The sequence below is a fragment of the Monodelphis domestica genome, chromosome X, assembly GCF_027887165.1.
Source record: "Monodelphis domestica isolate mMonDom1 chromosome X, mMonDom1.pri, whole genome shotgun sequence".
Classification (NCBI taxonomy): domain Eukaryota; kingdom Metazoa; phylum Chordata; class Mammalia; order Didelphimorphia; family Didelphidae; genus Monodelphis; species Monodelphis domestica.
In genome coordinates this window covers 49,396,040-49,423,026 of record NC_077235.1, presented here as the reverse complement: position 1 = coordinate 49,423,026, position 26,987 = coordinate 49,396,040, and the positions used below count along the sequence as shown (strand labels likewise).

Genomic DNA, 26,987 nt, shown 5'->3' with positions numbered 1-26,987 from the left:
ACTCTAAAAATTACATTTCCTACCCCAGGCATAGGCCCAACCACACCCTAAGAGATGGTCTGAGACCTTCTGGGAGAGGCAATTCTTCTAACTCTTTGATCTCCTGGCTCAACAATTGCCTGATGGAGCCCATCAGGGAAGGTCCAAGACATGTTTAGTTGGGCAGTTAATCTAACTCTTACATCTCTTACCCCAATCATACCTCGACAAGGACCACGAGGGAAGGTCCAAGACCTGTTCCATGGGCCAATTATTCTAGATCTTCCATCTCCTGGCCCAACTGCAGATCCATAGAAACCTTCAGGGAAGTTTTGAGGCCACCAGGGATAGGCCATTGGTAAAGTTCTGGCTCCATTTCCCCTTACATAACCCCCAGAAAAATTAGAGGCATTTGGGAAAGGCTGAGATACTCTAACAAAATTCATTGGGTGTAATATCACTTCATCGTTTCTATACCTTCTGTTGCTAAAATGGACAGCAACAGGTTGGTTGGCCATGAGGCATCCTGGGATGGACAACAGGTGGTAGTCTAGTTCCTCTTTCCCCTCTTCTTACTGGACACTCCACAGGTGCCCTCTCAGAGTGCCTCATACCATCTGTAAAGTGTGATGGCTGAGGATAGTATTTCTGTTCTTTCATCACCTCCCCTGCTGGAGGCCTTACTGCTACCATCCAGACAGCAGATGATCAGCTGAGGGCACACTTTACCATGGCAACCTGAAGTCATACAAATATTCTAGTTAGAACTTTGGCACTGGTTATTTCTTTCCAGTTCCTTTGTTGACTGGGCACATTCTGCTATGGCAATATCCACTCATACAAACATTTAAATTGAAACTTAAAATAACTTACTCCCAAATTCTCCTATTAACTAAATGGAAACTACTCTGCAACATTCCTTGCCTTAAATGCAACATACCACCTCTGTCTGCCTCCCAATCTGCTCATTCACCAATCCCCATTATCCAGTATTGTGCTCTCTGTGTTTCATCCTCTTGTTCTCTCCTCTATCCAGATTAGTTCTATTCCTTTTCTAGGCCATTCCAGACCAGTATACTATGACCTCTGCATTCCTGCCACCCCAACTCTAAACAAACTCCTGTATGATATGATCTCCAGAACACTCCTTTTAAATTCTCACTTTTTAATGCCTACCCTTTGATCTTGCCATACTACTGCTGGGTTTATACCCCAAAGAGATCATAAGGGAAAAGACTTGTACAAGAATATTTATAGCCACGCTTCTTGTGGTGGCAAAAAACTGGAAAGTAAGGGGATGTCCCTCAGTTGGGGAACGGCTGAACAAATCGTAGTATATGGCAGTGATGGAATACTATTGTGCTGTAAAAATTGATGATATGGAGGATTTCCATATGAACTGAGAGAACCTCAATGAACTGATGCAGAAATGAGCAGAACCAGAAGAACATTGTACACAGAAATTGAAACATTGTGGAACGATTCAATGTAATGAACTTTGCTACTAGTAGCAATGCAACAAGCCAGGGCATTCCTGAAGGACTTATGTGAATAATGCTATCCACAATGAGAGAAAAAACTATGGGAGTAGAAATGAGAAAGAAAAACATATGACTTCACTTATCACATGTCTATATGGCTATGTGATTTGGGGGGTTGAGTTTTAAAAGATCGCTCTAAAGCAAAAATGAATAATATAGAAATAGGTATCGATTGATAACATTTGTACAACCCATTAGAATTTCTTGTCGTCTCTGGGAGGGGGGAAGAAAGGAAAAGAAAATGAATCATGGAAACACGGAAAAATATTTTAAAATAAAAAAATAAATTCTTACTTTTTAACTGAAACTTGATTCTCCTTTGAGGAACATCACAAATCCTGAAATGTTCTGCAATGGGTAACATGCTATTATCATATATTAAATTGAGAGCTGAAAAAGAACTCAGAGATCATTCTAGACCAAATCCTCCCCATTTTACAGATGAGTTAAGACTTGATGAGGAGAAGTGACTTTTCCAAGGTTACCCAAGTAGTAAGAGACAGAGGTCAAGAAGAGAACCCAGATCCTGACTCCAGATTCAGAGCTTTTTGCACTGCATCACCTTGCCTCTCCTCTAGGATGGTAGGCCCAGAAACCCCATTGTGGTTACAACCACCTGTTCTTCCATTCTACTATTAATGCAATTTGTATGAAAATAGCACTAAAGGAAGCAGAGTCAAGATGGTGGCTTAGAAGCAGCAGAAGTTCAGACCTCAGAAAACCCTTCCTTACCAATCACAAACTGAATGCTCCTAGGGAACTGAAAAACAAACCTACTAAAACAGGACAGAGCCATGGAACCATCCTGCTGGACTCAATCCAAAAGGTATGCCCCCCAAAAGCCAGAATCCAAGAACACATGGATTTAAGGGGAAGGCATAAGGAAGTTCCCAGGACCCCTCCCCCCCAAACACCTAGAGTGCTAAGCCTCCAGTAGCAGCGGGAACCTCTGGGCGGGCAAAGGTGCTGGTCTGGGGGTAGAACCTTGCGGGCAGAGCTGTGCCAGGCTCAGAGTGTTGAACACAGGTGGCGAGGAAGGAGCTGGGGAAGGAGCTGGAGAGGGAGCAAAGAGCAGACAGCCTGGTCACAGTGGCTGAGACCCTGCATATTGCTCCAGCCTTCCAGGAGGTTTTGGTCTCAGGGCACATCCAGCCCAACCCAGCTGATCTTAATCCCATCAAAAGTCTTCAGAGGTCAAGGAAGCCCAAACTCCAACATCCCTCCCTCACAGACTGCTGGACTTTAATTTAATCCAATCAAAAGCCTCCAGAGGTCAGGGAAGCTCAAACTCCAATACCCCTCCCCCACAGACTGCAGGGAGAGATCTTCTGTCAAAGCTCCAAGAGGGGAGACTGACAGAAACCCCAAAACCAAAAAAAATGAGAGGAGCAAGAGCACAGACAAATACAGGGAGCAAAGAAGGGGTAAATATGAGCAAACAACAGAAAAAGAAGAAAGAAATTACAATAGACAGATTCTGTACAGGCAATGAGGAAAGAGCAAATGGAAAACATGGAGAGGGTCAGCAAATGATAAATCAGAAATGCCAGCAAATTGGATACAGGCTTTAGAAGAACTCAAAATGCAATTCAAAACACAATTAAGAGAGGCTGAAGACAATTGGGAAAAGAATTTTAAAACTAAGGTAAGTCATCTGGAAACAGAAAAGTGTCTTGAAAGCCAAAATCAACCAGCTTGAAAATGAGGCAAAGGAGATGAGAGATGAGGCAAAGAGGATGAAAGATGACCTCCAAAGAAAATCAGACCAGAAGGAGAAGGATGACCAAAAAGCCAGAGATGAAATCTAGTCTTTAAGAACCAGAATACAACAACTAGAATTAAGGGACCTCATAAGACAACAGGACACTATAAAACAAAACCAAAAGAATGAAAAAATGAGAAAAATATGAAGCATCTCATTCACAAAACAGATTTAGAAAACTGTTCGAGGAGAGACAATTTAAGAATCATTGGTCAACCAGAAGACCATGACAAAAGAAAAATCCTGGACATAATACTACAGGAAATTATTCAAGAAAACTGCCCCAATATTCTAGAACAAGAGGGAAAAGTGGAGGTTGAAAGAATCCACAGATCACCTCCTGTACTTAATCCCCAACTGACAACACCCAGGAATGTTATAGCCAAATTCAAGAACTATCAAACCAAAGAAAAAATATTACAAGCTGCCAAGAAAAAGTCATTCACATACCATGGAACCACAGTGAGGATAACACAGGATCTGGCTGCATCTACACTGAAGGACCAAAAGGCATGGAATATGATATTCTGGAAAGCAAGGGAACTAGATTTACAACCAAGAATCAACTACCCAGAAAAATTGACTATATTCTTACAGGGGAAAGTATGGTCATTCAACAAAATAGAAGAATTCCAAGAATTTGTAAAGCAAAGACCATACCTGAACAGAAAATTTGATGTCCAAGCACAGAACTCAAGAGAACCATCAAAAGGTAATTTAAAAAGAGGGGGGAAAGAAAAAACAAAAACAAAAACAACTTTTTTTAAAGAGACTCAATAAGTTAAAATATGTATCCCTATAAGAAAAGAGGTCATTGGTAACTCTTAAAAACTGTTGTTTGGGAGGTCCTAGGTTCAAATCTGGCCTCAGACACTTCCCAGCTGTGTGACCCTGGGCAAGTCACTTGTCCCCCATTGCCTAGCCCTTACCACTCTTCTGCCTTGGAGCCAATACACACTATTGACTCCAAGACAGAAGGTAAGGGTTTAAAAAAAACTTGTTATCACCTGGGCAGCTAGAAGAATTACACTTAGAGGGAACAGTGACAAACTGTATAGGATGAAAGGACAAGACATAAATAGGTATATAGATATATGTATGCATCAATACAAATATATGTATATATATATATATATGTATATATATATATACATATACACAACTAGAGCTAAAAAAGAGGTTAATACTAAAAGAAATGGGAAAAGAAACAAAAGGGGGTAAATTTATATGTCACAAAGAAGCTCATGGTGGGAGAGGGGAGAGCATCAATACAGTGGAAGGGTAAAGAGGTTGGAGACAGGAAATGCTCAACTCTTACGTGCATCGAAATTGACCCAAAGAGGGAAGAACAATCCAATCCGTTGGGGCAGAGAATAGATTCGCACCCTATAGGTGAGTAGAAGGGTAACAAACAGACTAGTGGGGAGGGAAGCAGTATAAGGGAGGGAAAAGGTGGGGGGGGGTATTTTTAAAAAGACTGCAAAGAAAATAAGGGGGGGTTAAAAAGGAAGGGGGTAGAAAGGGAAGTAAAATAAGGATGGGAACTAGGGGGACCAATTAAAAACAACATTGGTGTAGAAGGAAATAGTGGAAGAAAAGGCAGGACTAGGAGTAGAAATCAAAATGTCGGGAAATACACAGCTGGTAATCATAACTTTGAATGTGAATGGAATGAACTCACCCATAAAACTCAAGTGAATAGCAGAGTGGATTAAAATCCAAAACCCTAATCTATGCTGTCTACAAGAAACACATATGAGGGAGGTAGATACGCATAGGGTGAAAGTAAGAAGATGGAGCCAAATCTATGGGGCATCAACTGATAAAAAGAAGGCAGGAGTTGCAATCATGATATCTGACAAAGCCAAAATAAAAATAAATCTAGTTAAAAGAGATAGGGAAGGTAATTACATCCTGATAAAAGGCAGTATAGACAATGAGGAAATATCAGTACTTAATATGTATGCACCAAATAGCATAGCATCCAAATTTCTAAAGGAGAAACTAGTGGAGCTCTAGGATGAAATAGACAGAAAAACTAGACTAGTGGGAGACCTGAACCTTCTTCTATCTGAACTAGATAAATCAAACCAAAAAATAAATAAGAAAGAGGTAAGAGAAGTAAATGAAATCTTAGAAAAATTAGAGTTAGATCAGAGTTAGTAGATATGTAGAGAAAAATAAACAGGGACAAAAAGGAATAGACCTTCTTTTCAGTAGCACATGATACATTCACAAAAATTGACCATATATTAGGGCATAAAAATATTGCAAACAAGTGCAAAAGAGCAGAAATAATAAATGCAACCTTCTCAGATCACAATGCAATGAAAATAATAATTAGTAAGGGTATATGGAGAGTTAAATCAAAAATTAACTGGAAATTAAACAACACAATTCTCCAAAACTGGTTAGTCAAAGAACAAATCATAGAAACAATTAATAATTTCATTGAAGAAAATGACAATGATAAGACATCCTTTCAAAACCTATGGGATGCAGCCAAAGCAGTACTCGGGGGAAAATTTATATCCTTGAGTTCATATATTAATAAATTAGGGAGAGCAGAGGTCAATGAATTGGACATGCAAATTAAAAAACTAGAAAGTGAACAAATAAAAAATCCTCAGATGAAGACTAAATTAGAGATCCTAAAAATCAAAGGAGAAATTAATAAAATTGAAAGTCAAAGAACTATTGATTTAATAAATAAGACTAGAAACTGGTACTTCGAAAAAAAAAACAAATAAAATAGACAAAGTACTGCTCAGACTAATTTAAAAAAGGAAAGAAGAAAACCAAATTGACAGTATCCAAGATGAAATGGGAAACCTCATCTCTAATGAAGAGGAAATTAAGGCAATCATTAAAAACTATTATGCCCAATTATATGGCAATCTAGGTGATATGGATGAATATTTACAAAAATATAAATTGCCTAGACTAACAGAGTAAGAAATAGACTACCTAAACAACCCCATATCAGAAAAAGAAATTAACCAAGCCATCAAAGAACTCCCTAAAAAAATCCTCAGGTCCAGATGGATTCACAAATGAATTCTATCAAACATTCAAAGAACAACTAATCCCAATATTATACAAACTATTTGACAGAATAAGCAAAGAGGGAATTCTACCAAATTCATTTTACGATACAAATATGGTACTGATCCCAAAACCAGGCAGGTCAAAAGCAGAGAAAGTAAAGTATAGACCAATCTCCCTAATGAATATAGATGCAAAAATCTTAAATAGGATACTAGCAAAAAGACTCCAGCAAGTCATCACAAGGGTTATTCACTATGACCAGGTAGGATTCATACCAGCAATGCAAGGATGGTTCAATATTAGGAAAACCATCCATATAATTGACCATATTAACAAGCAAACCGACAAAAATCACATGATTATCTCAATAGATGCAGAAAAATCCTTTGATAAAAACAACACCCATTCCTATTGAAAGCACTATAAAGTACAGGAATAGAAGGGCCTTTCCTCAAAATAACAAACAGTATATATCTAAAACCATCAGCAAACATCATCTGCAATGGGGATAAATTAGAAGCCTTCCCAATATGATCAGGAGTGAAAAAAAGGATGCCCATTATCACCTCTATTATTTAACATTGTACTAGAAACACTAGCAGTAGCAATTAGAGAAGAAAAAGAAATTTAAGGTATTAAAATTGGCAAGGAGGAGACCAAGGTAGCACTCTTTGCAGATGATATGATGGTCTACTTAAAGAATCCTAGAGAATCAACCAAAAAGCTAGTCGAAATAATCAACAACTTTAGCAAAGTCACAGGATACAAAATAAATCCGCATGAGTCATCAGCATTTCTATATATCTCCAACCCATCTCAGCAGCAAGAATTAGAAAGAGAAATTCCATTTTAAATCACCCTAAAAATATAAAATACTTAGGAATCTATCTGCCGAGACAAACACAGGAAACACAACTACAAAACACTCTCCACACAATTAAAACTAGATCTAAACAACTGGAGAAACATTGACTGCTCATGGGTAGGATGAGCTAACATAATAAAAATGACAATCCTGCCCAAATTAATTTACTTATTTAGTGCCATACCCATTGAACTACCAAAAAAACTTTTTTACTGAATTAGAAAAAACCATAACAAGGTTCATTTGGAAGAACAAAAGATCAAGGATATCCAGGGAAATGATGAAAAAAATGTGAAGGAAGGTGGCCTAGCAGTACCAGGTCTCAAAATGTACTATAAAGCAGTGGTCATCAAAACAAGTTGGTACTGGCTAAGAGACAGAAAGGAGGATCAGTAGAATAGACTTGAGGTAAATGACCTCAGCAAGGCAGTCTATGATAAGCCCAAAGATCCCAGTTTTGGGGACCAAAACCCACTATTTGATAAAAACTACTGGGAAAATTGGAAGACAGTATGTGACAAATTAGGTTTGGATCAACATCTCACACCCTTCACCAAGATAAACTCAGAATGGGTGAATGACCTAAATATAAAGTAGGAAACTATAAGCAAATTAGGTGAACACAGAATAGTATACTTGTCAGATCTTTGGGAAAGGAAAGACTTTAAAACCAAGCAAGAGCTAGAAAAACCTCACAAAAAGTAAAATCAATAATTTTGACATCAAATTTAAAAGTTTTTGTGCAAATAAAACTAATGCATCCAAAATTAGGAGGGAAGCAACAAATTGGGAAACAATCTTGATTACAAAAACATCTGACAAAGGTCTAATTACTCAAATTTATAAAGAACTAAACCAATTGTACAAAAAATCAAGCCATTCTCCAATTGATAAATGGGCAAGGGACATGAATAGGCAATTTTCAGATAAAGAAATCAAAACTATTAATAAACACATGAAAAAGTGTTTTAAATCTCTTATAATCAGAGAAATTCAAATCAAAACAACTCTGAGGTATCACCTCACCCCTAGCAGATTGGCTAACATGACAGCAAAGGAAAGTAATGAATGCTTGAGGGGATGTGGCAAAGTAGGGACATTAATGCATTGCTGGTGGAGTTGTGAACTGATCCAACCCTTCTGGAGGGCAATTTGGAACTATGCCCTAAGGGTGATAAAATACTGCCTGCTCTTTGATCTAGCCATAGCACGGCTGGGTTTGTACCCCAAAGAGATAATAAGGAAAAAGACATGTACAAGAATATTCATAGCTGCACTCTTTGTGGTGGCAAAACTTTGGAAAATGAGGGGATGCCCTTCAATTGGGGAATGACTGAACAAATTGTGGCACATGTTGGTAATGGAATACTATTGTGCTTAAAGGAATAATAAAGTGGAGGAATTCCATGTGAACTGGAAAAACCTCCAGGAAGTGATGCAGAGTGAGAGGAGCAGAACCAGGAAAACATTGTACACAGAAACTGATACATTGTGGTACAACCAAATGTAATGAGCTTCTCCATTAGTGGCAATGCAGTGATTCTGAAAAACCACTATCCACATTCAGAGGAAGCACTGTGGGAGTAGAAACACTGAAGAAAAACAAGTGCTTGAATGCATGGGTTGAAGGGATATGGTTAGGGATGTAGACTCTAAATGAACATCCTGGAGTGACAACAACATCACTGAAATAGGTTCTGATCAATGACACAAGTAATACCCAATGAAATTGCGCATGAGCTGAGGGAACGGTGCGTGGAGGGGAGGGAGGGAAATAAAGTATTGTAACCAAAAAATAAGATAAAATAAAATAGCACTAAACATGTAGGCAGAAGGCCCAAGTTCAAATCCTAACTCTACCATTTACTATATGACCTTGGGCAGGTCTCTGCTCTAGGACCCAGTTTTCTAATCTGTAAAGTGATAGGGCTACACTAAATCATCTCCAAATATTCCTTTTCAACTCTAAAACTCTACTGACTCTATAATGTAACCTCAATTTGACCCTATCATTACCTCTAATTTCTTAACCTCTCCCTATCCTTCCAGTCTCTTTATATCCAGGCTTCAACTTCTCTGTCTCCATAATCTTGTTTAACCTTCTGTCATTCTTGATCTACTAAACCTCAATGTTAGGAACTGCCTCCCACTCTCACTCACTCTTGCTCCTGGGCATAGCTAGAGAAAGTCACTGGCTTAATCCATTATAAGTATAAACTATAAAAGTATCCGCTGGGCCCTGAGGCAATTGTATTTAACACCTATTGATCCCCTATCTCATTACCTACAATCATAGAAGATGACCTTGCAGCCTGCCTCTGTTTTCACTGGTATCAAGGCCAGTCATTGGGAACTCTCACAATTCACATCTTCTATCCCTCAAAGCTTCTGTGGCTTCCCAGAATGGCTGCCTTTCTTCCTTTATGTCTGAGGAAGACATTCTGACTTTTTGCCAAAGGTGAGTATTCCCTTACATCCATCTCCCTCTTTCTACAATCATTTCTCTCTGATGCATCTTCAATCTCTTCTCCACTGACTCCCACAAACATGCTTAAATATCTTCCATTACTTAAAAAAATCTGCCCCTGATCCATGCAAACTTGGGGAGGAATGACTGGAAGAACTTATATCTGCTGTTTGTTTCTCCTTCCTCTCTACATACTCGATCCCCTGGTATTCTGACTTTTGTCCCCCAATTATGCTACTGAAACTGCTCTCCAAGGGTCCAAGTCTCTCTTATTGTCAAATCAACATTCTTTTCCTCAGTCTTTATATCCTACTCAACTTCTCCTTAGAATTCATCTCTTCTGACCTTCTCTTCCCTCCCTCCTCCCTCAGCTTCAGCGACACTCTTCTCTCCTAGCGTTCCATCTACCACTCCTTTCCCACCTCCTTCATTAGATAGTAGAAAAAAATGTTGACCCTCAAGTCAGAGGACCCGAGAGTTGGCATAGGTAGCCTCGGAGATCTCTTTTAGCCCTAAATCTATGATCCTCTGATCTTTTTCTTCCTGTTTTCTTTTGGTTAAGACTTCTGGGAACTCTTTCTCTGTCCAGTCTTGTCCTTGGCAACTTCTACCTTCCAATATTAGTTCTATGCAGATGAATCCCCAATATAATCTGGGAATTCCTCACCTTCAGACTTGAATTTTTTATTATTATCTGGACCTCCTGCTCAAGACTCCAAAGATACTCACCTCTTTACTTCCCTATATATGTAACCCCAACTGGGAAAATCTGCATTTATTTGTGGATGAGAGAGGTGAAAAAATGGAAGTGATTCTGTCCATTTCTCCCTCTGTGATCTCTGAAAACTATTACCCCTCCTCGCCTAACTCCCGCTCCAAAGCAAAGCCAAGTCACCTGGAGTCTCACCAAAGCCTTCTACCTAATCTCACCAACTCTGAACCATCTATCCCACCTTTCCCCTGATGAATGTTCCTTAATGCATGTCCATATTACTTGCCAAATAAGGTATAAACTCCTCCTCTGGACATGCAATGTCAATAACAATCTAAAGCCAATCTAATTTATCTTATTCTCCTTCCCTAGTTCATTTCAGGCTGGAAAGAGTACAAAATTTAGGGGACAGCTAGATTACTCAGTGGATAGAGCACTGGGACTAGAGTCAGGAAGACCTGAGTTCAGACTTAGTCTCAAACTCTTGCTAGCTTTGTATGACCCCGGGCAAGGAATTTAACCTATGTTTGCCTTAATCTACTGAAGAAAGAAATGGCAAACCGTTTCAGTATCTTTGCCAAGAAAACCTCCTGGACAGTATGGTCCATATTCTTTCTCCGTACTCCATGTTCCAACCAAACTAAACTTCTCACTATTGTTTGCCATGAACTACATACCACACACACACACACACACACACACACACACACACACCCGCCATGTCCTGCTTCTGAACCTAGGCTACCATCATTCCTGATGCCTGAAATTGCCATTCCTCCATCGCTGTACTTCCTTCCCCAAAGTGGCCCTCGCTCCTCCTCAGACAGAAATCCCTTCTTCTCTCCAACCTTGCATGGCTTGCTAACTGTACTGTCTTACATACTTACATATCCCCTTTCATTGTATTGTCATTTGAGTACATTTTGCATCTTGTCACACACCACTGCAAACTCCATGAAGCCACAAAAGTGGCTTGAGACTTGCACTTCCCCCCTCCCACCCCTGGGCTCAGTTGCTGGCCCCTCCATGTTTGTTGAATTGAATTGCCCTCCCCAAGTGGTTCATTGAAACTCAGGTGAAAGGAAGGAGACCATGATGCTTTGCTTTGTTCAGCTTTTATCAGGGGACTCCCTGTTACACACAAGGCTTAGAGACCAGGAATCCTCTCTGCTTTGTAAACTACTTGTCATTGTGTTTTGGCATCCTCGATTTTATTCAACTGTCCCAGCAATGGAGAGAAGTAGGGCAAGAATTATCCCCATTTGGCAGATGAAAAGCTGAAGCTCTGCGAACAGAAGTCAAATGCCCCAGACCTCACTGCTAATAGGTTGAGTCCCAATGCCAGGTACTCTGCCAACAAAGCCAGGACTTGTTACACTATACCATGCTGCACACAAAGAGCCTACTGCAATGGTGGAAGAGAGAACTACCAACATGGAAACCTATATACCAAGGAAAAACACATACTATGCTAGAGCACCCGCACAGAGTGCTATTCATCATGTGCACTTACAATTGGCTATTGCCAACAGTGGCCAATGAAATCACCAAAGACCAACTGGGTGTTGCACTAGACAATTACTAAAGTGAAACCTGGGACCATGGAATAGAGCTCCCCAACAGCTCAGATAGGAGTGGGTTTCTAGGCCTTTACCCCCACCTGTAAGTTCTGGTGCTAACTTTGGTGGGAAAACTCCAAGAAAGCTAGTCCTCCGGAATGTCTAGCCTGTGCTCCCGTGGCTCCTAGAAGAACGGAGCTCTGGGGAATTCCATTATTCTTGTCTGGTCTGAGGCAGAAAGGTGCTGAGCTGGAGAGCTGTGGAGTGTACCACTGCCTGAGATACGCCAGTGATTCTAAGAAAGAGTTTCCCCAGGCTCTACTACACAAGATCTCAGGGAAGTCTTTCCACTCCATTTTAACAAAAGACAGAGCCCAGCAACTAGAAAAATCACATCACACAGTAGCCTTGAAAAGAGCCTCTGGTCTCAATGAAATCTCAAGCTTCAGATCAAATGTCAAGCTAAAGAAACCCAACCCCAAGGTCCTATGGAAGATGGCATTCTGTTCCAGGACAAATTACACAGGTGACCCAAGTTTCCAATGACAAAGGTCACAACGCATTCCAGGAGAATAAGAGCCTACCTCATCCAAGGTCAATGGCCCTGAGCTAAATGACCTGAGGAGAAAGGAGGACCCCAGGCAGTCACACAGAATGGAAGGCAACCAATCAAGCAGAACAAATATTGCCAGGAGCCACTTAATCAAAACGGGAAATGACTATCTAAGGCCATGAAGCCCCAGATGCAGGGAGAGACCCAGCTAGGGACCTAAGCATCATGGTGCCTTGGAAGCCATGACAGGGTAAGCTATATGAAGCCTCCCTTGTGAGTAGAGAATGAAGAAAAGTCTGACTCACTCGCAACCAAATAGAAAAATGGCTTCGTTTATAAGTTAAAGAATCATCATGGGCTTTAGGAGGAGAAAAGGAAGAATAAAATGGGGAAAGTAGCAATATTGGTGAATAGGGAAGAAGAGAAAAAGGAAAAGAAATCTTTTTACTTTCATAGATTTCCCAAGAAGAATTAATTAAGCAGAAAAAGAGAAGCATCTAAGTAAATGAAATTGAGCAAATGAGGCAAACAATGAAAATAAACAACTTTACTACACCATCATTAACAAAATATTATTAGGAATAGAACAATCCAAGCACTGTAGCCGAGCACCCTAGGTTCATTTCTAAAGGCTCTCTACACCAGCAATCTTCAGCAGTTTTAGGTGGGTATGGTCCTGGGCAAAGAGAACCTAGGTTCCAATACCACATCTGATATCTACTACCCTGTGTGACTTTGGGTAAGTCATGGAATCTTCCAGGATCTCAGTTTCCTCATCTATAAGACAGAGAGATGTGATTGTTGGCCTCTAAAGTCCCTTCTAGCTACAGATGAAAGAGGCTATATTGACCAGCAATCCAGAAATGAGAAAATAAATATTCACTGCTTGCACACTTTATTTATATATTTATGACAATCCAACAGTTCTGGAGGGCACTTTGGAGCTCTGCCTGAAGAGCTATAAAGCAGTACATACTCTTTGATGCACTAATGCCCCTATTAGGTCTGTAGGCACTGGGCTGTGTGCTTTAACAAATATCATCTCATTTGATCCTCACAATAACCCTGAAGTAGGTGCTGTTACTATCCCTATTTTATAAATAGTTATTGAGGAAAACAAGGGTAAGATGATGGGCCTGGGGCCACACTGCTAGACAGTGTCTACGGCTGAATTAGAACTCAGGTTTTCCATATGATTGATCACATGGCTCAAGATATAATTGGGGTACTGATGATAAAAGATCACTCTATTGTGTAATATGTAAATAGGTTTTGAACAATGATACATGTATAACCTAATGGAATTGCTCTTCAGCTCTGAAAGGGGGGAGGGAAGAGGGGAGCGAAAGAATATGAATCATGTAACCATGGAAAAATATTCTAAATAAATAAATTTATAAAAGAAAAAAAAGAACTCAGGTTTTCCTGATTCCAGGCCTATCATCCCTCTGGGCACTCTGGAACCACCTACCTGCCATAATTGCATATTATCCTTGACCCTTCACTAGTTTCATATTTAGTTTAACTCAGACAAGTAGAGTCACTGAACAAAAATTTTGAGATGGAAGGGATCAAGCCCCACATTTTTATAGATGAAGAAACTTGATGCCCCTGTGAGTAAAGGGGTAAACTGACATTGCCAATGTCACACAGATGGTAAATGGCAAAACTGGAATTCCAACCAGGGCACCTACTGACTCCAAAATCAGCATTCTTTTTACTCCATCCCACTACCAATATCAGATGAAAGGCAATTTTCAGTCTTGTCTATTTGAAAACTACACGAAACACTGGGCCTCCTCTCCCAACCACTCACCCAACTACAAATAAAAGAATTCCCAACACAAGGTATCTCTCTCTGAAGTAAAAGATTTGTCCCAGCTCTTCCTTACCCCTTCTTCAGACCTATTCCATTTTCTCAACATTTCCAATCACTCTGCTTCTCATCCAGGTCCATCTCCAATCCAATCTAATCCAGGACCTTCCTGAATACTTCCACTTTAACAAGTACACTATCTCATCAATATGGGTAGGTCCCACTGGGACAGATTATAGTCCATCCATGATTTTTAATTTTGTCTGATTCCTGTCATGTCCTTCTCGAAATCTTTCACATGAGACTCACCCAATTCAACAAACACCAGCTTCTGCTATGGACCTTCCTTATTTTATAAACTGGTTACCAGTGTGGCATGCAGATTACCTGGATTTCTGCATTCATGATACTCCTAGACATTCCTACATGTATCGTACACTGAGGTAAGTGTGTAGGTTTACTCGTGGTTCTGAGACAAGAAAAGCTCTATGCTCTTGCCTTCATCAGTCATACCCAGGCAATTATTCATTCATTCATTCACAAAGCATATTAAGGACCTTATTATGTGTATATATGTGTGTATATATATATATGTAATATGCATTATATGTATAAAAAACTTGTTAAGGACCTACTATGTTCAGACACTGTGCTAGGCACTGAGGACCCAGACAATAGGAAAACAGTCCCTACCGTCAAGCTCTCATTCTACTGGGCAAAGACAACATATAAAGACATATGCATCTACTATACACAAATAAAATGAACCTCAAGTAGTTTTAGCAATGGGGGCATAGTGGATAAAATGCCAGGCCTAGAGTAGAGAAGACCAGAGTTCAAATCTGGTCTCAGAAACTTACTATCTGTGTGATCTTGGGTAAGTCACTTAATCCTGTTTGCCTCAATTTCCTTATTTGACAAGAGAGCAGGAGAAGATGGCATATCATTCCAATATCTTTGCCAAGAGGGGCCACAGAGAGTCTAACATGACTGAAAAATGACAAGCAAGAGAAGGTACTGTCTGTTAGAAGACTTAGGAAAGAAAAGCTTCATGGAAAAGGTGATACTTGAGGCAAAGATGAGGATGGAAAAAATTCCAAGCACAGAGTATGGCCAGTGCAAGGGTGTGGAAAGGAGAGACAGAGTGTGGTGTGTAACAACAGCCAAACAGCCAGTTTGGCTGGGCTGTGGTGTGTGAGAAGAATAACGTATAATGAGGCTGCTAACATATGCTGGGGCCAGACTTTAATGAGAATCTATAAATGCCAGAAGAGTTCAGAATTCTATACTAAAGGCAATAAGGAAAGATTTGAATTTATCAAGTAAGGGCATAATGTGGTCAAATCTGCGTGGTTGGAAAAACACTTGGGCAACTGAGGGTAAGATGGATTGGAATGGGGAGAGACTTCGGAGAGGAAGACCAGCATAAGGCCACTCACTGAGAGTATACAAGTGAGAGAAGATCTGTGTCAGACTATGGAGAGTGGCCATGTGAACAGTGAGAAAGGATTGTATTCGAGAAATGTGGTGGAGAGGGAAACAAGAAGATCTGGCATCTCTAATAAGAACAGAGACTTGTAAGATACCAAGTCCCAAAGAAGAGAGAATGGGATCCAATAAGCCAATTTTTCTCACTTTCTAAATAAGAATCCTCTAGTTGTAGTTTAACAAAAAAGACTTTCCAAAAACCATCTTGAGGAAGCAACATAATCCAATTCCAGATGGAGATTAGAAGTCTGAGTTACTTTTTTGTCTTTATTTCCCCACGTAGTGAGGAATTCCTTGTTTGGGAATTCCCTTTCCCAAAATAGATAAGCAATCTGTCTATAATTTCTAGTCTTGGAGAATTGGAAGAGTTGGGAGCACAGAAATTGATTAAGTGACCTGTCCAGAGTCACGTAAAGGAGTTACAGGAAAGAGCTGAACTCGAATCTATCATGACTCCAAAGCTGATCCACTAGCCACTATATCATGCTACCCCTCTTCTTAGCGACTGCATTACAGCAAGAGGGGAGAAGGTATAATTTACACAACAAACGAAAACTCTGCCTCACTCTCCTTGGCACTCTCCCGAGATGGGGGAATAGTTCCCAGACAAGTAGAGTCCATCAGAACCATGAGCTCTGAGAACACTCAATTGTACCGCAATTCACATTGGAGCTGGCATTGGACATTTCACAAGATTTTGAACATCAGAAGTTAATGCAGATCCAGATGCTGCCATTTGGTTCCACGCTTTGCTAATATGCATACATACAGGGCCAACACTCAAAGAGCCAAAAGATAATTCCATTGAGCCACTGAGCCCAGGACTGACCTTGGAACACTGCAGCATTCTGAATGATCACAAACTTGAGCTCCACGCTTGCAGACTGAAGAAGCTGCTCCATGTTCAGATGCGCTAACGTTTGGTACTTCTCTTCCATCTTTCGTGAACAACATGTTGGACCCTTGGAAACGCAAACTTGCAGATCTGAACCTGAAAGAAACAAATTTTCACTAGGTTTCAGTAACCAACAGGCCACAAAAGAGAAACCAAACAGCATTACCTACTCGGGCCCTTTTTGTATAAGAAGTGTCATCTCCTCCAGAAAGCTTGCCTGAAATCACATAAGTAGTGAGAATTTTCCCTGCAAGACTTGATTGGCCTTGTGTTATATACCGCCTGTCTATGTACTTAACAGGAAATAGTGTATGCTATTTTATATTTATGTATCATTCCTCCTAGGAGTGAAGGAACCTCTTATTAAAAGAAGCTAGATAGATAGCTGGATAGAGCATTGGGCCTAAAGTCAGGAAGACCTGAATTCAAAATCCAGACTTGGTCACTTATTGACTGTGTGACTATCAGAGAGAGACATTTAACTTTCTGTCTGTCTCAGTTCCCTTAACTTTCAAATGGGGTTAATAATAGCACCTACTTCCCAGGGTAAAGTGAGCTAATAATTGTAAAACTCTTAGCACAGTACTTGGAACGTAAAAAGGGCTTAATGAATTCTTGTTTCCTCCCTCCTGTCTTTAGCTAAACTTTGCATCTCCCCAGGGCCTAACATATTGCTCTGCAGACAGAAGGTACTTAATAAATATTTCTTCAATGGTCAAATTCATTAGTACCTCTCCCCCTAGTCCTTGATGTTTCGCAATTATCCTTGTTACACATTCTTTTTAAGTAACTAACATTAAACTAATTGCCTTTTACATGTGGTATTTAAACTCATATTTCTAGTACTAAAGTAGATCAAGAAAAAGGAACACCTCAATTTGTCGAAGTTAAAAGATCCCTTCATTCTTACTGCTCCCATTGTTTTCTGATACAAACATTTAACACAGAAAATCTCTCAAGTTTTTGTCTTTCCTACTTCTTTCCATTGGCCCATCGGGCCTAGCATGGAGCTAGGAACATGGGAGATGCTCCATAAATACTTGTTGATGAATGTGCCTTGAAGAATTGAGTCCCCTCACAACTGTAAAACATGAAGATTTCTCTCTCTCCCACAGGCACAAGTACTTCAGCTCTACTGTTCCATTTATTGATTAGAAAGAAGAGAGATGCTATCAATGGCAAATTACCATAAAACCTCACTAACTAAAATGCTTAGATAACCAGAGATCTTCATTTGCGATATTGTGATACCCTTGGGTCCATGGTGCAAACCACAAGGAGACAAACCAGCATCAGCAATTTTGTCCGTCTTGCCCAGTCCCTGAAAAACATCATGGGGGTCAAAGGATGTAAGAGATAAAAGGGACCTTAGAGACCACCTAGGCCAGCTGCTTGAGCAAGGAGCATGGAGAAGGAGCTATAGTGCCTCTATGCCTCTTAGAGCCAGGAAGACTCAAGTTCAAATTCCCTCATTACTCTGTGAACTTGGGCAAGCCATTTATCCTCTGAGCCTCAATTTCCCCATCTATCAAATGAAGAAGTCAGAGAAAATGGCCTCTTGGGTTCTTTGTGCAGGTCTAACTTGATGATTTTCTGATTCTACTCCTGAGTTACCTAGTTCATTTTACAGATGGAGACACTAAAGCTCAGAAAGCTTTAGTGATGTTCTCTCTGAGCTTCAATTTCCTCATTTATAAAATGAAATTAAAACATCTCAAGGACCTACCATACTATATAAATATACATATATACAAGCTTTTACTTGGGCTCAGTGAGACTATGTATGAAGAGTAATTGATCAACTTAAAACCCCAACTTTGCTGTTGGTGTTGTTAGTAGTAGTAGTAGTAGTATTTCTCAAGGACATTGAGGTAGTACATAGAAGCATTCAGGCCTTCTTAGTCTAATTATGGCCCCCTTGTCATCTCACTTCTTTCCTGATTTTAGGAGATGTCCTGAAATCACTCAATACTCCACATGATTTTCTATACCTTTTGCATCTTCAGGCCTTCACACTGAGAATTGTGGGCAAAATGATGACTTCAAGGCTCTATGAAATATGAGGTCAGCAAAATCAAATTCAGTTATGGTCATTCATCACATCACATCACATCACAGCAAGAAAGAAGATACAAATGCTTTACAAAGAGATATCCTTAAGCCTTCGTTTCTCTAAAACATCCTTTTACCAAAGCATCCTATCTCTAGGCAAAGAAGCAATATGAAAGAACAAAAAAAGAATTTCACTTGGTCCCAGAACACCTGGACCACACAGGTAAGAGAAGTATGGATGATGAATGAAATGCAATAGAAATGTAATGCAAGGAAGCAAAGTTGACTTCAAATATCTATCGCTAAGGTTCAATGGAACTATAATCACAGAAGAGTATTCTCTATTTAAAAGGAATAGAATACATAACTGTGGTGGCATGGATTAGCATGACATATTATAAAGATGTACTCATGAGAAAATTCAGAAACCACTAGCTGGAAACAATACTACAGACCACCTAAGCAGGCAGAAACTATGCATGAGGGGTTCAAAAAACAGATCGCAATCCAGGAATGGAAGCATTACATTATAGTGATGGAAAATATCAATTATTAAAATGATTGATGCAATTCTCTGCCAACAGTACAGGAGCCAAAAAATTTTTGGCTTCCCTTAACAATTTAACCTTACAAGAGATAGAAGGAAGAACAATGGTAACTACTCTTCTGGACATGATTCTCATCAACAAGGAAGAACCAAACACTGAAGTAGAAATGATAGGAATTGTGAGGAGTAGGAGAAAAGGAAGAGGACTGATCAGTGATAGCAAGTGTAAGCCCCTTGTGGACAAGGACTATTTCATTTGTGTTTTTAGAGCCCCAGCAATTCCTTTCACAGAAAAGGCATTTAAAAATGACTGGAAAGATGTTGGTGTCCTAAACAGATATGGGGGAGCCATATTCCAGATATGAATAGAATACTCCTTACACAGGGTGTCAGGGGCATGAATGGAAAACCAAGTATTAGATAAAATACCTATGGATTCAACTGTGTTTCTGATGGCACCAGAAGATGGAAAGAGCATTGGAATGAAGAGATTTAGGATAAAAGAGTATAGGGACTCCAAAAGATAGTGAAATAAGAAGGCAGACAGAGATGAAGACCGGGCATAGGGTAGGAATACTATAGTCAGGGATAGGAATATAGGGAGAGATAGGAAGAAAGACTTCCTAACAATTAAAGCTATCTTAAAATGCAAGGAGCAATTTCTAGAGGTAGGAATACCACTCCTTTAATGGAGGTCTTTAGGCAAGGGCTGGATGGTCGCTTTTTTAAAAAATCCCTTACCTTCCATCTTAGAATCAATACTAAATATTGATTCCAAGGCAGAAGACTACCAATGGCCAGCCTACTGGGTCAAGTGACTTGCCCAAGATCATATAGCTAGGAAGTGTCTGAGGTTAGATTTGAACCCAGGGCATCCCTTCTCTAGGCCTGGTGCCTATTCACTGAAGGTGTCCCTAAATTATCGCTTTTTAGAGCTATTTCAAAAGGTCCTCTGAGGACTCCTCCAAATCTGAGTTGCCATGATCCAATTCCAGCATCCTGCTACTTCTTACTATATGATCATAAACAAATCCATTTTTCTGGGTTCCAATTTCTGCTTCTACAAAATGGGGACAACTCATCTACTATTATGAAAAATACATTAAAGGGAGGCTGTGATTTGTACAGGATTAATGGATAAATGGGTACTCTTTCCTGAAAACTGATATTTGAAGATACTTTTAAAAAATCTTACCTTCTGTCCTAACAACAGCTCTTAACACAGAAGGGTAAGGGCTAGGCAAATGAAGTTAAGTGACTTGCCCAGGGTCACACAGCTAGGAAGTATCTGAGGTCAGCTTAGAAGCTAGGTCCTCCAGACTCCAGGTCTGGCTCTCTCTGCCCCTGAGGATACTTTTTAATGACCTTGTGAACTAATGTTTGCCAGGCAACCAAGGGCCCTGAAGGAGTCCCTATGTATGCATGAGCAGTTGTTTGGGTTATCTTTGCTCTAAATGGCCTGACAGGTTTTACTTTTTAAAATCAGAAATCAAATTCCTCCTGCTTTGGCTCAGATGAGAACAGTCCTCAATCAGGGGTACTGACTCAAAGGGCTATCCTATTTCTTCAGCTACCCTGGAGTAAGTTGCTGCCAAGGAAAGGGGCTAGTTGTCACTAAATCTAGCCAAGCACAGTGTAAGAGTGAAGTCAAAATACCATTTGGAGTTTGGAGACAGTGATATTTATAGGGAATCAAATTTAAGCTCTCCTCTACACATGCTTTGAGCTTATTTTAAATGTGCTCTAAACACATAAGAGGGAAAAAAGTATAGCAGTTCTAGCTCACCAGGCACTTACTACATAAACTTGCAAAGAGGAAAAATACTCATCAATCCTGTTCTGTTCCTTTGTTTTAAAAACTGACTTAAAAAACACTTTATCAGGAGTGCTACAAGTGGCTTAGAATCTAAGAAAAAAAAAACCAGCCAGGAACTGATAAGACTGCAGGATTCCTCAAAACATGAAGGAAAGAAATCTTCCAAAAAAGAAAAATAAATGTAAGGAGGCAGATTTGAATAGGATCAAGGAACAAGCAGAAAACATTCCAGGAGGGGGCAGCTAGGTAGCTCAGTGGATTGAGAGCCAGGCCTAGAGATGGGAGGTCCTGGGTTCAAATCTGACCTCAGACATTTCCCAGCTATGTGACCCTGGGCAAGTCACTTAACCCCCATTGCCTAACCCTTACCACTCTTCTGCCTTGGAACCAATACACAGTAGTGATTCCAAGATTGGAAGGTAAGGGTTTAAAAAAAAGAAAACACTCCAGGAAAAGACAAAGAGGAAATACGCTTGTCCTGAAGAATCCATCATAGGTTTATTAAGATGGTCACCAAGCACTTGGCTTTTTCCCCTCAGGTAAAGAAGGTAGGAAGGAAAGCCTATGAATTCAGCAAAGGACTGTGACAGGAAATGGGAAAAATCCTAAAAAGTAAGAAGTAGGGCAATACTACAAAATGTACAAATAAATATTAAGTACCTCAAATAAAAATTTGATAAAATAAAGCAAGAACAATTCCGATAAGTAAACATTTAGGTGTCCATGCTTGACACAAAGGCACCAAAGAGGAGAAAGGACCTATTGATCCTGCCCTTATGGAGCTTACAGTCTACTAGATGAGAAGAAACAAGTATATTAATAAGGATGATACAAAATGAAGAATGATGAGAAGGGTAAAGGGGACTTGGTGGAAAAGGGAGCACCTTAAATGGGTCTTGAAGTAATAGGAAAACAACCAGTAGAGGTGAAGGAGTTTGATCCAGGCACAGGGGATGGAGTTTAAGAAAGTTGTTCTATGGCTACAATATAGTATATTCATGAGAAGGAGGATAAGGCAAATTTTGGCTTAAACGAAAAGAAAGCAGGCTGGAAAGACCAGCTGGAACCAGATTATAGAGGGCATTAAATGCCAAGCTAGGAAATTCACTCTGAAAAGGAGGGCAACATAACCAGACCCAAGTATGAGGAATATGACTTTTTTGTATCTAAGTAACAAATGGATGAGAGATGAGAGAGATTGGAGGCAGATCTGCCAGTTAAGAAGCTATTATCGAGGTAAAAGGGAATGGAGTGTAGAACGGAACAAATGCAAAAAGAAATCACTAGCATTAACAAGGCTTGGCAATTGATTGGATGTAGAGAATTAAGGGGACAAGAAAGAACAGCAAAGAGGTCCCCAAGGCCACAAACCAGGGGGACAGCAAGCATGGTGCTTAGCTTCAAGAGAAACAAGTGTATGAAGGAGAGAAGAGTTTGGAGTGGTTGAGGGAAGGTGTTATGGCTAAATTTAATTTTGAGATGCTCACAAGATATCTAGGTGGAAATGTCTCCCAGGCAATTGAAGAGACATTAGGCTTAGACAGAAAGATAACTGAATCTATGGGAATATGTAAGGTTACTATAGGGAGAGAAGAAAGAGAAGACCCCACCCAGGTTTTAAGGGACAAATATAGTAGTACCCTCTAGAGCCAAGCAGAAGTCAAATCATTCTTCCAGGCAACATCTCTTCTTTTTTTTATTCAAAGATAATTTATTTTCCCAATTACATATAATAACCATTTTCAGCATACCTTTTCTGAAATTATAAGATCCAAATTGTCTCTGTCCCTTCCTTCCCTCCCCCCTCTTGGAGATGCTAAGCATTTTGATCTGGGTTATCACAGGCAATATCTTTTCAAATTATTTTGTGATCATTTCCTCCCCTTCCACAATCCCAAGTCTCCAGGCTAAAGATGCTGAGGTTCATTCCGCTGAAGCTCATAGAGCATAGTCACCACTAGCATAGCTCTTCACCAGCCTGGCTGCCCTGCTCCCAGAACTGTGACTCCAACAACCAAAACCAGATTTCCCATTGTGTCCTCACTGGGCAATCCAGTATATATTTAAACAGAACTATCACCTTCCATGTTCCAAATAACATAACTCTCAAGCAGTCTAAGATTTTCATGATTAATCTTTGGGTTTGATCACTCAAGCAATTCTAAATCCTTCCAATTATACAGGTAGCTATCCTCATCTTTCCATCTTGTCCACAAAGTTGGCATGAAAGGCTTCTATCAAATGTTTTGCAGAAACCTAAGTAAACTGTGCCTCCAATAATCCACTAATCTAGGAACACTATCTAGAGAGAAATAAAGGTAGTGTGCCATGACTTGTCTTGATTTCATAACAGGACGTACCAGACTAACCTCGGTAGACCATTTAATAAATGTTTATTAAATCAATAAATGGTCTCTCTGTAGAGGAAATAGAGGAATAATGTAAATAAAATTGGATAGCTAAAGTAGAACCAAATTATTGAGAACTTTGGAAAAGTCTGGACTTGGGACTAGTGCAATGAATAGAGAAGTGAGCCTGGACTCAGGGAGATCCAAGTTCAAATCCAGCCTTAGACATTTAATATCGTGTGACTCTGGGTAAGTCATTGAACACCTATTTGCCTCAGTTCACCATTTGTAAAGTGGGGACATGATGATAAAGGAAATGGCAAACCCCTCTATTATCATGTATAGACTGACATAAGTGAATAACAACAACTGGACTGGAGCTGATTGACAGGAAATAGAAAGCTACTGTAATTTCTTGAATGGAAGAGTAACATGCTAAAAAAAAACAAATATTAGGAAGATTAGTGTGGTAGCCTAGAATTAGAAATATATTAAGTAAGTAGCCTCTCAAGGTCACTTCCAACCTTCTGTTTCTATAATTACTTTTATTATAATCTATATGTTAGCTATTTTGTTAGACTGCAATTTTATCTAATGACTACAAATTGTCAAAAAATGACACTAAAAAGCACATTTAAGAATAGAAGAAATGTTTTGCAGACTTTGATTCTTATAGTTTCCTAGGAGGAGATCAAATATATTCAAATAGCAACAGGAGAGAATGAATTGTCAGGGCTCAGTAACAGTGAAAATGAAAACCTTTTCCTCTAACATAAAAAAAGAGATGATTTGACACATTTCATTGCCAAGGTCTACTTTTTGAACAGAGGATTTTTTTTCTAATGAAGGTACATTATGCTAAAAATAATAATGTAGCATTATCATTAAAGTAATATTAAGCAAAGGAATTAATGATATCCAGAACAGGTTACTTCATGACATGCACAGAAAATAATCAATGCCTATTAAAACTGCCCAAAGGATTAAATGCAGGTCGCTGCACTAATGAAGCAAATGATAAATCAGGTGTTTTAAAAGGTATTTGGAAACTGAGGATGAGTCAATTTGCCATCCAAAAATATTAACTAATTTCTTTAACATCTAGCAGTGACTCCCTATTAGAATAGAGCACTTTTCTCCTAATTAATCATTATCTAAATCAAATCCTACATGCTCATTAATTTCTCACTAACCAAGAGAGAAGGCAGATGAAAGAAACTGCTGTCTTAGAAATCAGTAGGGGAAGTGAGGCTTGCTGGTAGGAGAAATTATCTAAGAGAAGAGAGATGAAGGTGACATTTCCATCATTTATCCTGAAAGAGTACGACCTTGCAGTGGGAAGGTTCTCTGGATTATGGACTCAGACAGTGACTCCACAGCCAGTGCCAGTCATTATTTCCCACTTAAAGAAAAAAGAGGGAAATTAAAAAACTGAGACTACTTTGCTAAGGTACCAGGGACTTGAGGAATCTTTGGAGACATGCAATTATCTCGATCTAAAAAGAGGCTTCCATAAATGAAAGAAAAAAGGAATCTTGGTCAGTTGTCAATTGCCCATGTGATATATTATCCTCAACAGATTTATAACCCCAAGTTTGTTCCTCCTGCCCCAATCCCATCATCCAACTAGTTCAGTCACAAACATAAATTCATTTTAACCCAAAATTTACAGAAGTAAACTTTCTGTTTAAATATACATATAATGAGCCCTAGAGTCAAATGGAAATTAGTTCAGGCTCTGGTTTAAGACTAGTCTCACCACTATGAAGATAATTAAATGTGGACCATATTGCCTTTTGATTATTTAAATTTGATTATTGTAAAGTTTCAGGGTATTTGGGGTAAGGGGATGAGAGAGGAAAGGTGATGAACTCTGAAGGCATCTAAACAGTAGCTTTAGCCTAGGGACATTGAAAGCCATAGAAGTAGAGACACTAGAAAACACAGACTGTACAACATTGTCAGGAAGGTAAATTTTTTATCAAGTGATAATCTGGATATTCCTTGTCAAGGGAACAAATGGGCCCTACACCACCTAAAGACGTGTTTTAACCCACCTTATGGCAAAATGAAGTTTTGGGGTCCCCCGATATAGATACCCTCGGAGGTAAACCATAGGCAAGTTCTTGCCAAACTGTAGGTTCCCTGAGGATGGGGACCATTCCTTGTTTATCTTCCAATCTCCCACAGCACCAAACATTTGGTCTCACATGGTGCTAAATGTTCAATATTTGTTGCAAAAATGAATCCGACAAGGTCATCTGCTGGAAGCATGTCAGAGTCTGATAGATTCAACTCAAACGTTTCCCAACTAGGCACCTGAACCTGTGCTCAGTTCTGGAGATACAAAGGAGAAAAACAAGAGTCCTGGCTCCTGAAGGAGCTAACAATCTAATGGGGAGGCTAGGGGCACATCCACAAATAAGCCCGGGACACGATAGGCTCTAAGGGCCCAGGAGGAACTCAAGCTATGATCAGAAATGAGGGTGTACGTAGAATGAAAAGTCAGGCTCCTGAGCACAGCTCACTGCCCAAATGCCAAAGGCATTGCCAAAGCCTAATGGATTTGCTTGCTTCTAGCCGTCCAGTTTCACACAATCTGAACAAAGAGATAAATATGTAATTAAGCTGCCTCATCTTGGTGAAGAGATGCAAAGCTCTAAGAGAGATGAATGCTATTCACTTAAAAGAAGCATATGTTTTCAGTTTGAAAGCATGAATTTAATTCACTCATATAAAGATGAGGAAACTAAGGTCCACAATGGATAAGGGACTTGGCCAAGGTCACACAGGTGGGAAACGGCAGGACTCCAGCATCACATCCAAGGCTTTTCCCATCATGCACAATAGAGCTTCAGCTGGCAGGGCCACCTTTAAATCAGGATCTCTGTGCCCATCACAGCTCTTCAGAAGGAGTACTAGAAGTAACTATATGTCACTTGGTCCAAACCGTCTATTTAACAAAGGACTGAACTGAGCCCAGGGAAGAGAATCTTTAGGATGATTTTCTTATCCCCTCCCAAGGATTCTGTTAGTCTGTTGTGGCAATGGCTCAGTGCCTCTGCCTTGAGTCTTTTGTCTTTTTTAAAGAATTAACCTATAAATTTCATTGGTATAGTAAACTCCCTCTACTAGCACAGACCAGCAACTTCTCATCCAAGAGAACACTGGAATCATTAAGAGATTAAGTGTCTTGCCCAGATGTTCAGTCAAACAACCAGAATGTGCCAAGGACAGTACTTGAACTTGGGTTCTCCTGATTATAGAGTTGGCTGTTTCTCTGCCAGGGCAGGCTGCATGTCTCTCCTGCCTTGGTTCTAAGGTCATATCAAGGAAGTCTATCCTCTATTTTAATTCAGACAACATCATTTTCCTACATAGAAGGGAAGACATCTTATAAGGAAGCACCAAAAAGGGCCTCATAGTACTCCTTTCAGACCAAACAACAAAAAAAAAGATGAATTTGGGAGAAAAAGACAAGATCTAAATGATTCTGCTCTAAGGGTATGAGCAGAATCTGAGCATTACTTTATATCCAT

The 26,987-nt window shown here is 39.7% G+C and overlaps 1 protein-coding gene across 2 annotated transcripts in view; it reads right to left on the bottom strand.

Annotated features, from left to right (window-relative positions):
* The window catches only part of GPC3 (glypican 3), a 777,056-nt gene that overhangs the window by 724,342 nt on the left and 25,727 nt on the right, over positions 1-26,987 (bottom strand). For both annotated transcript variants that reach the window (XM_007507205.3, XM_056809160.1), the window contains exon 2: positions 16,620-16,781. In XM_007507205.3, the coding sequence (XP_007507267.1) occupies positions 16,620-16,781 (162 nt within the window). The remainder of the gene's footprint in view (positions 1-16,619; positions 16,782-26,987) is intronic.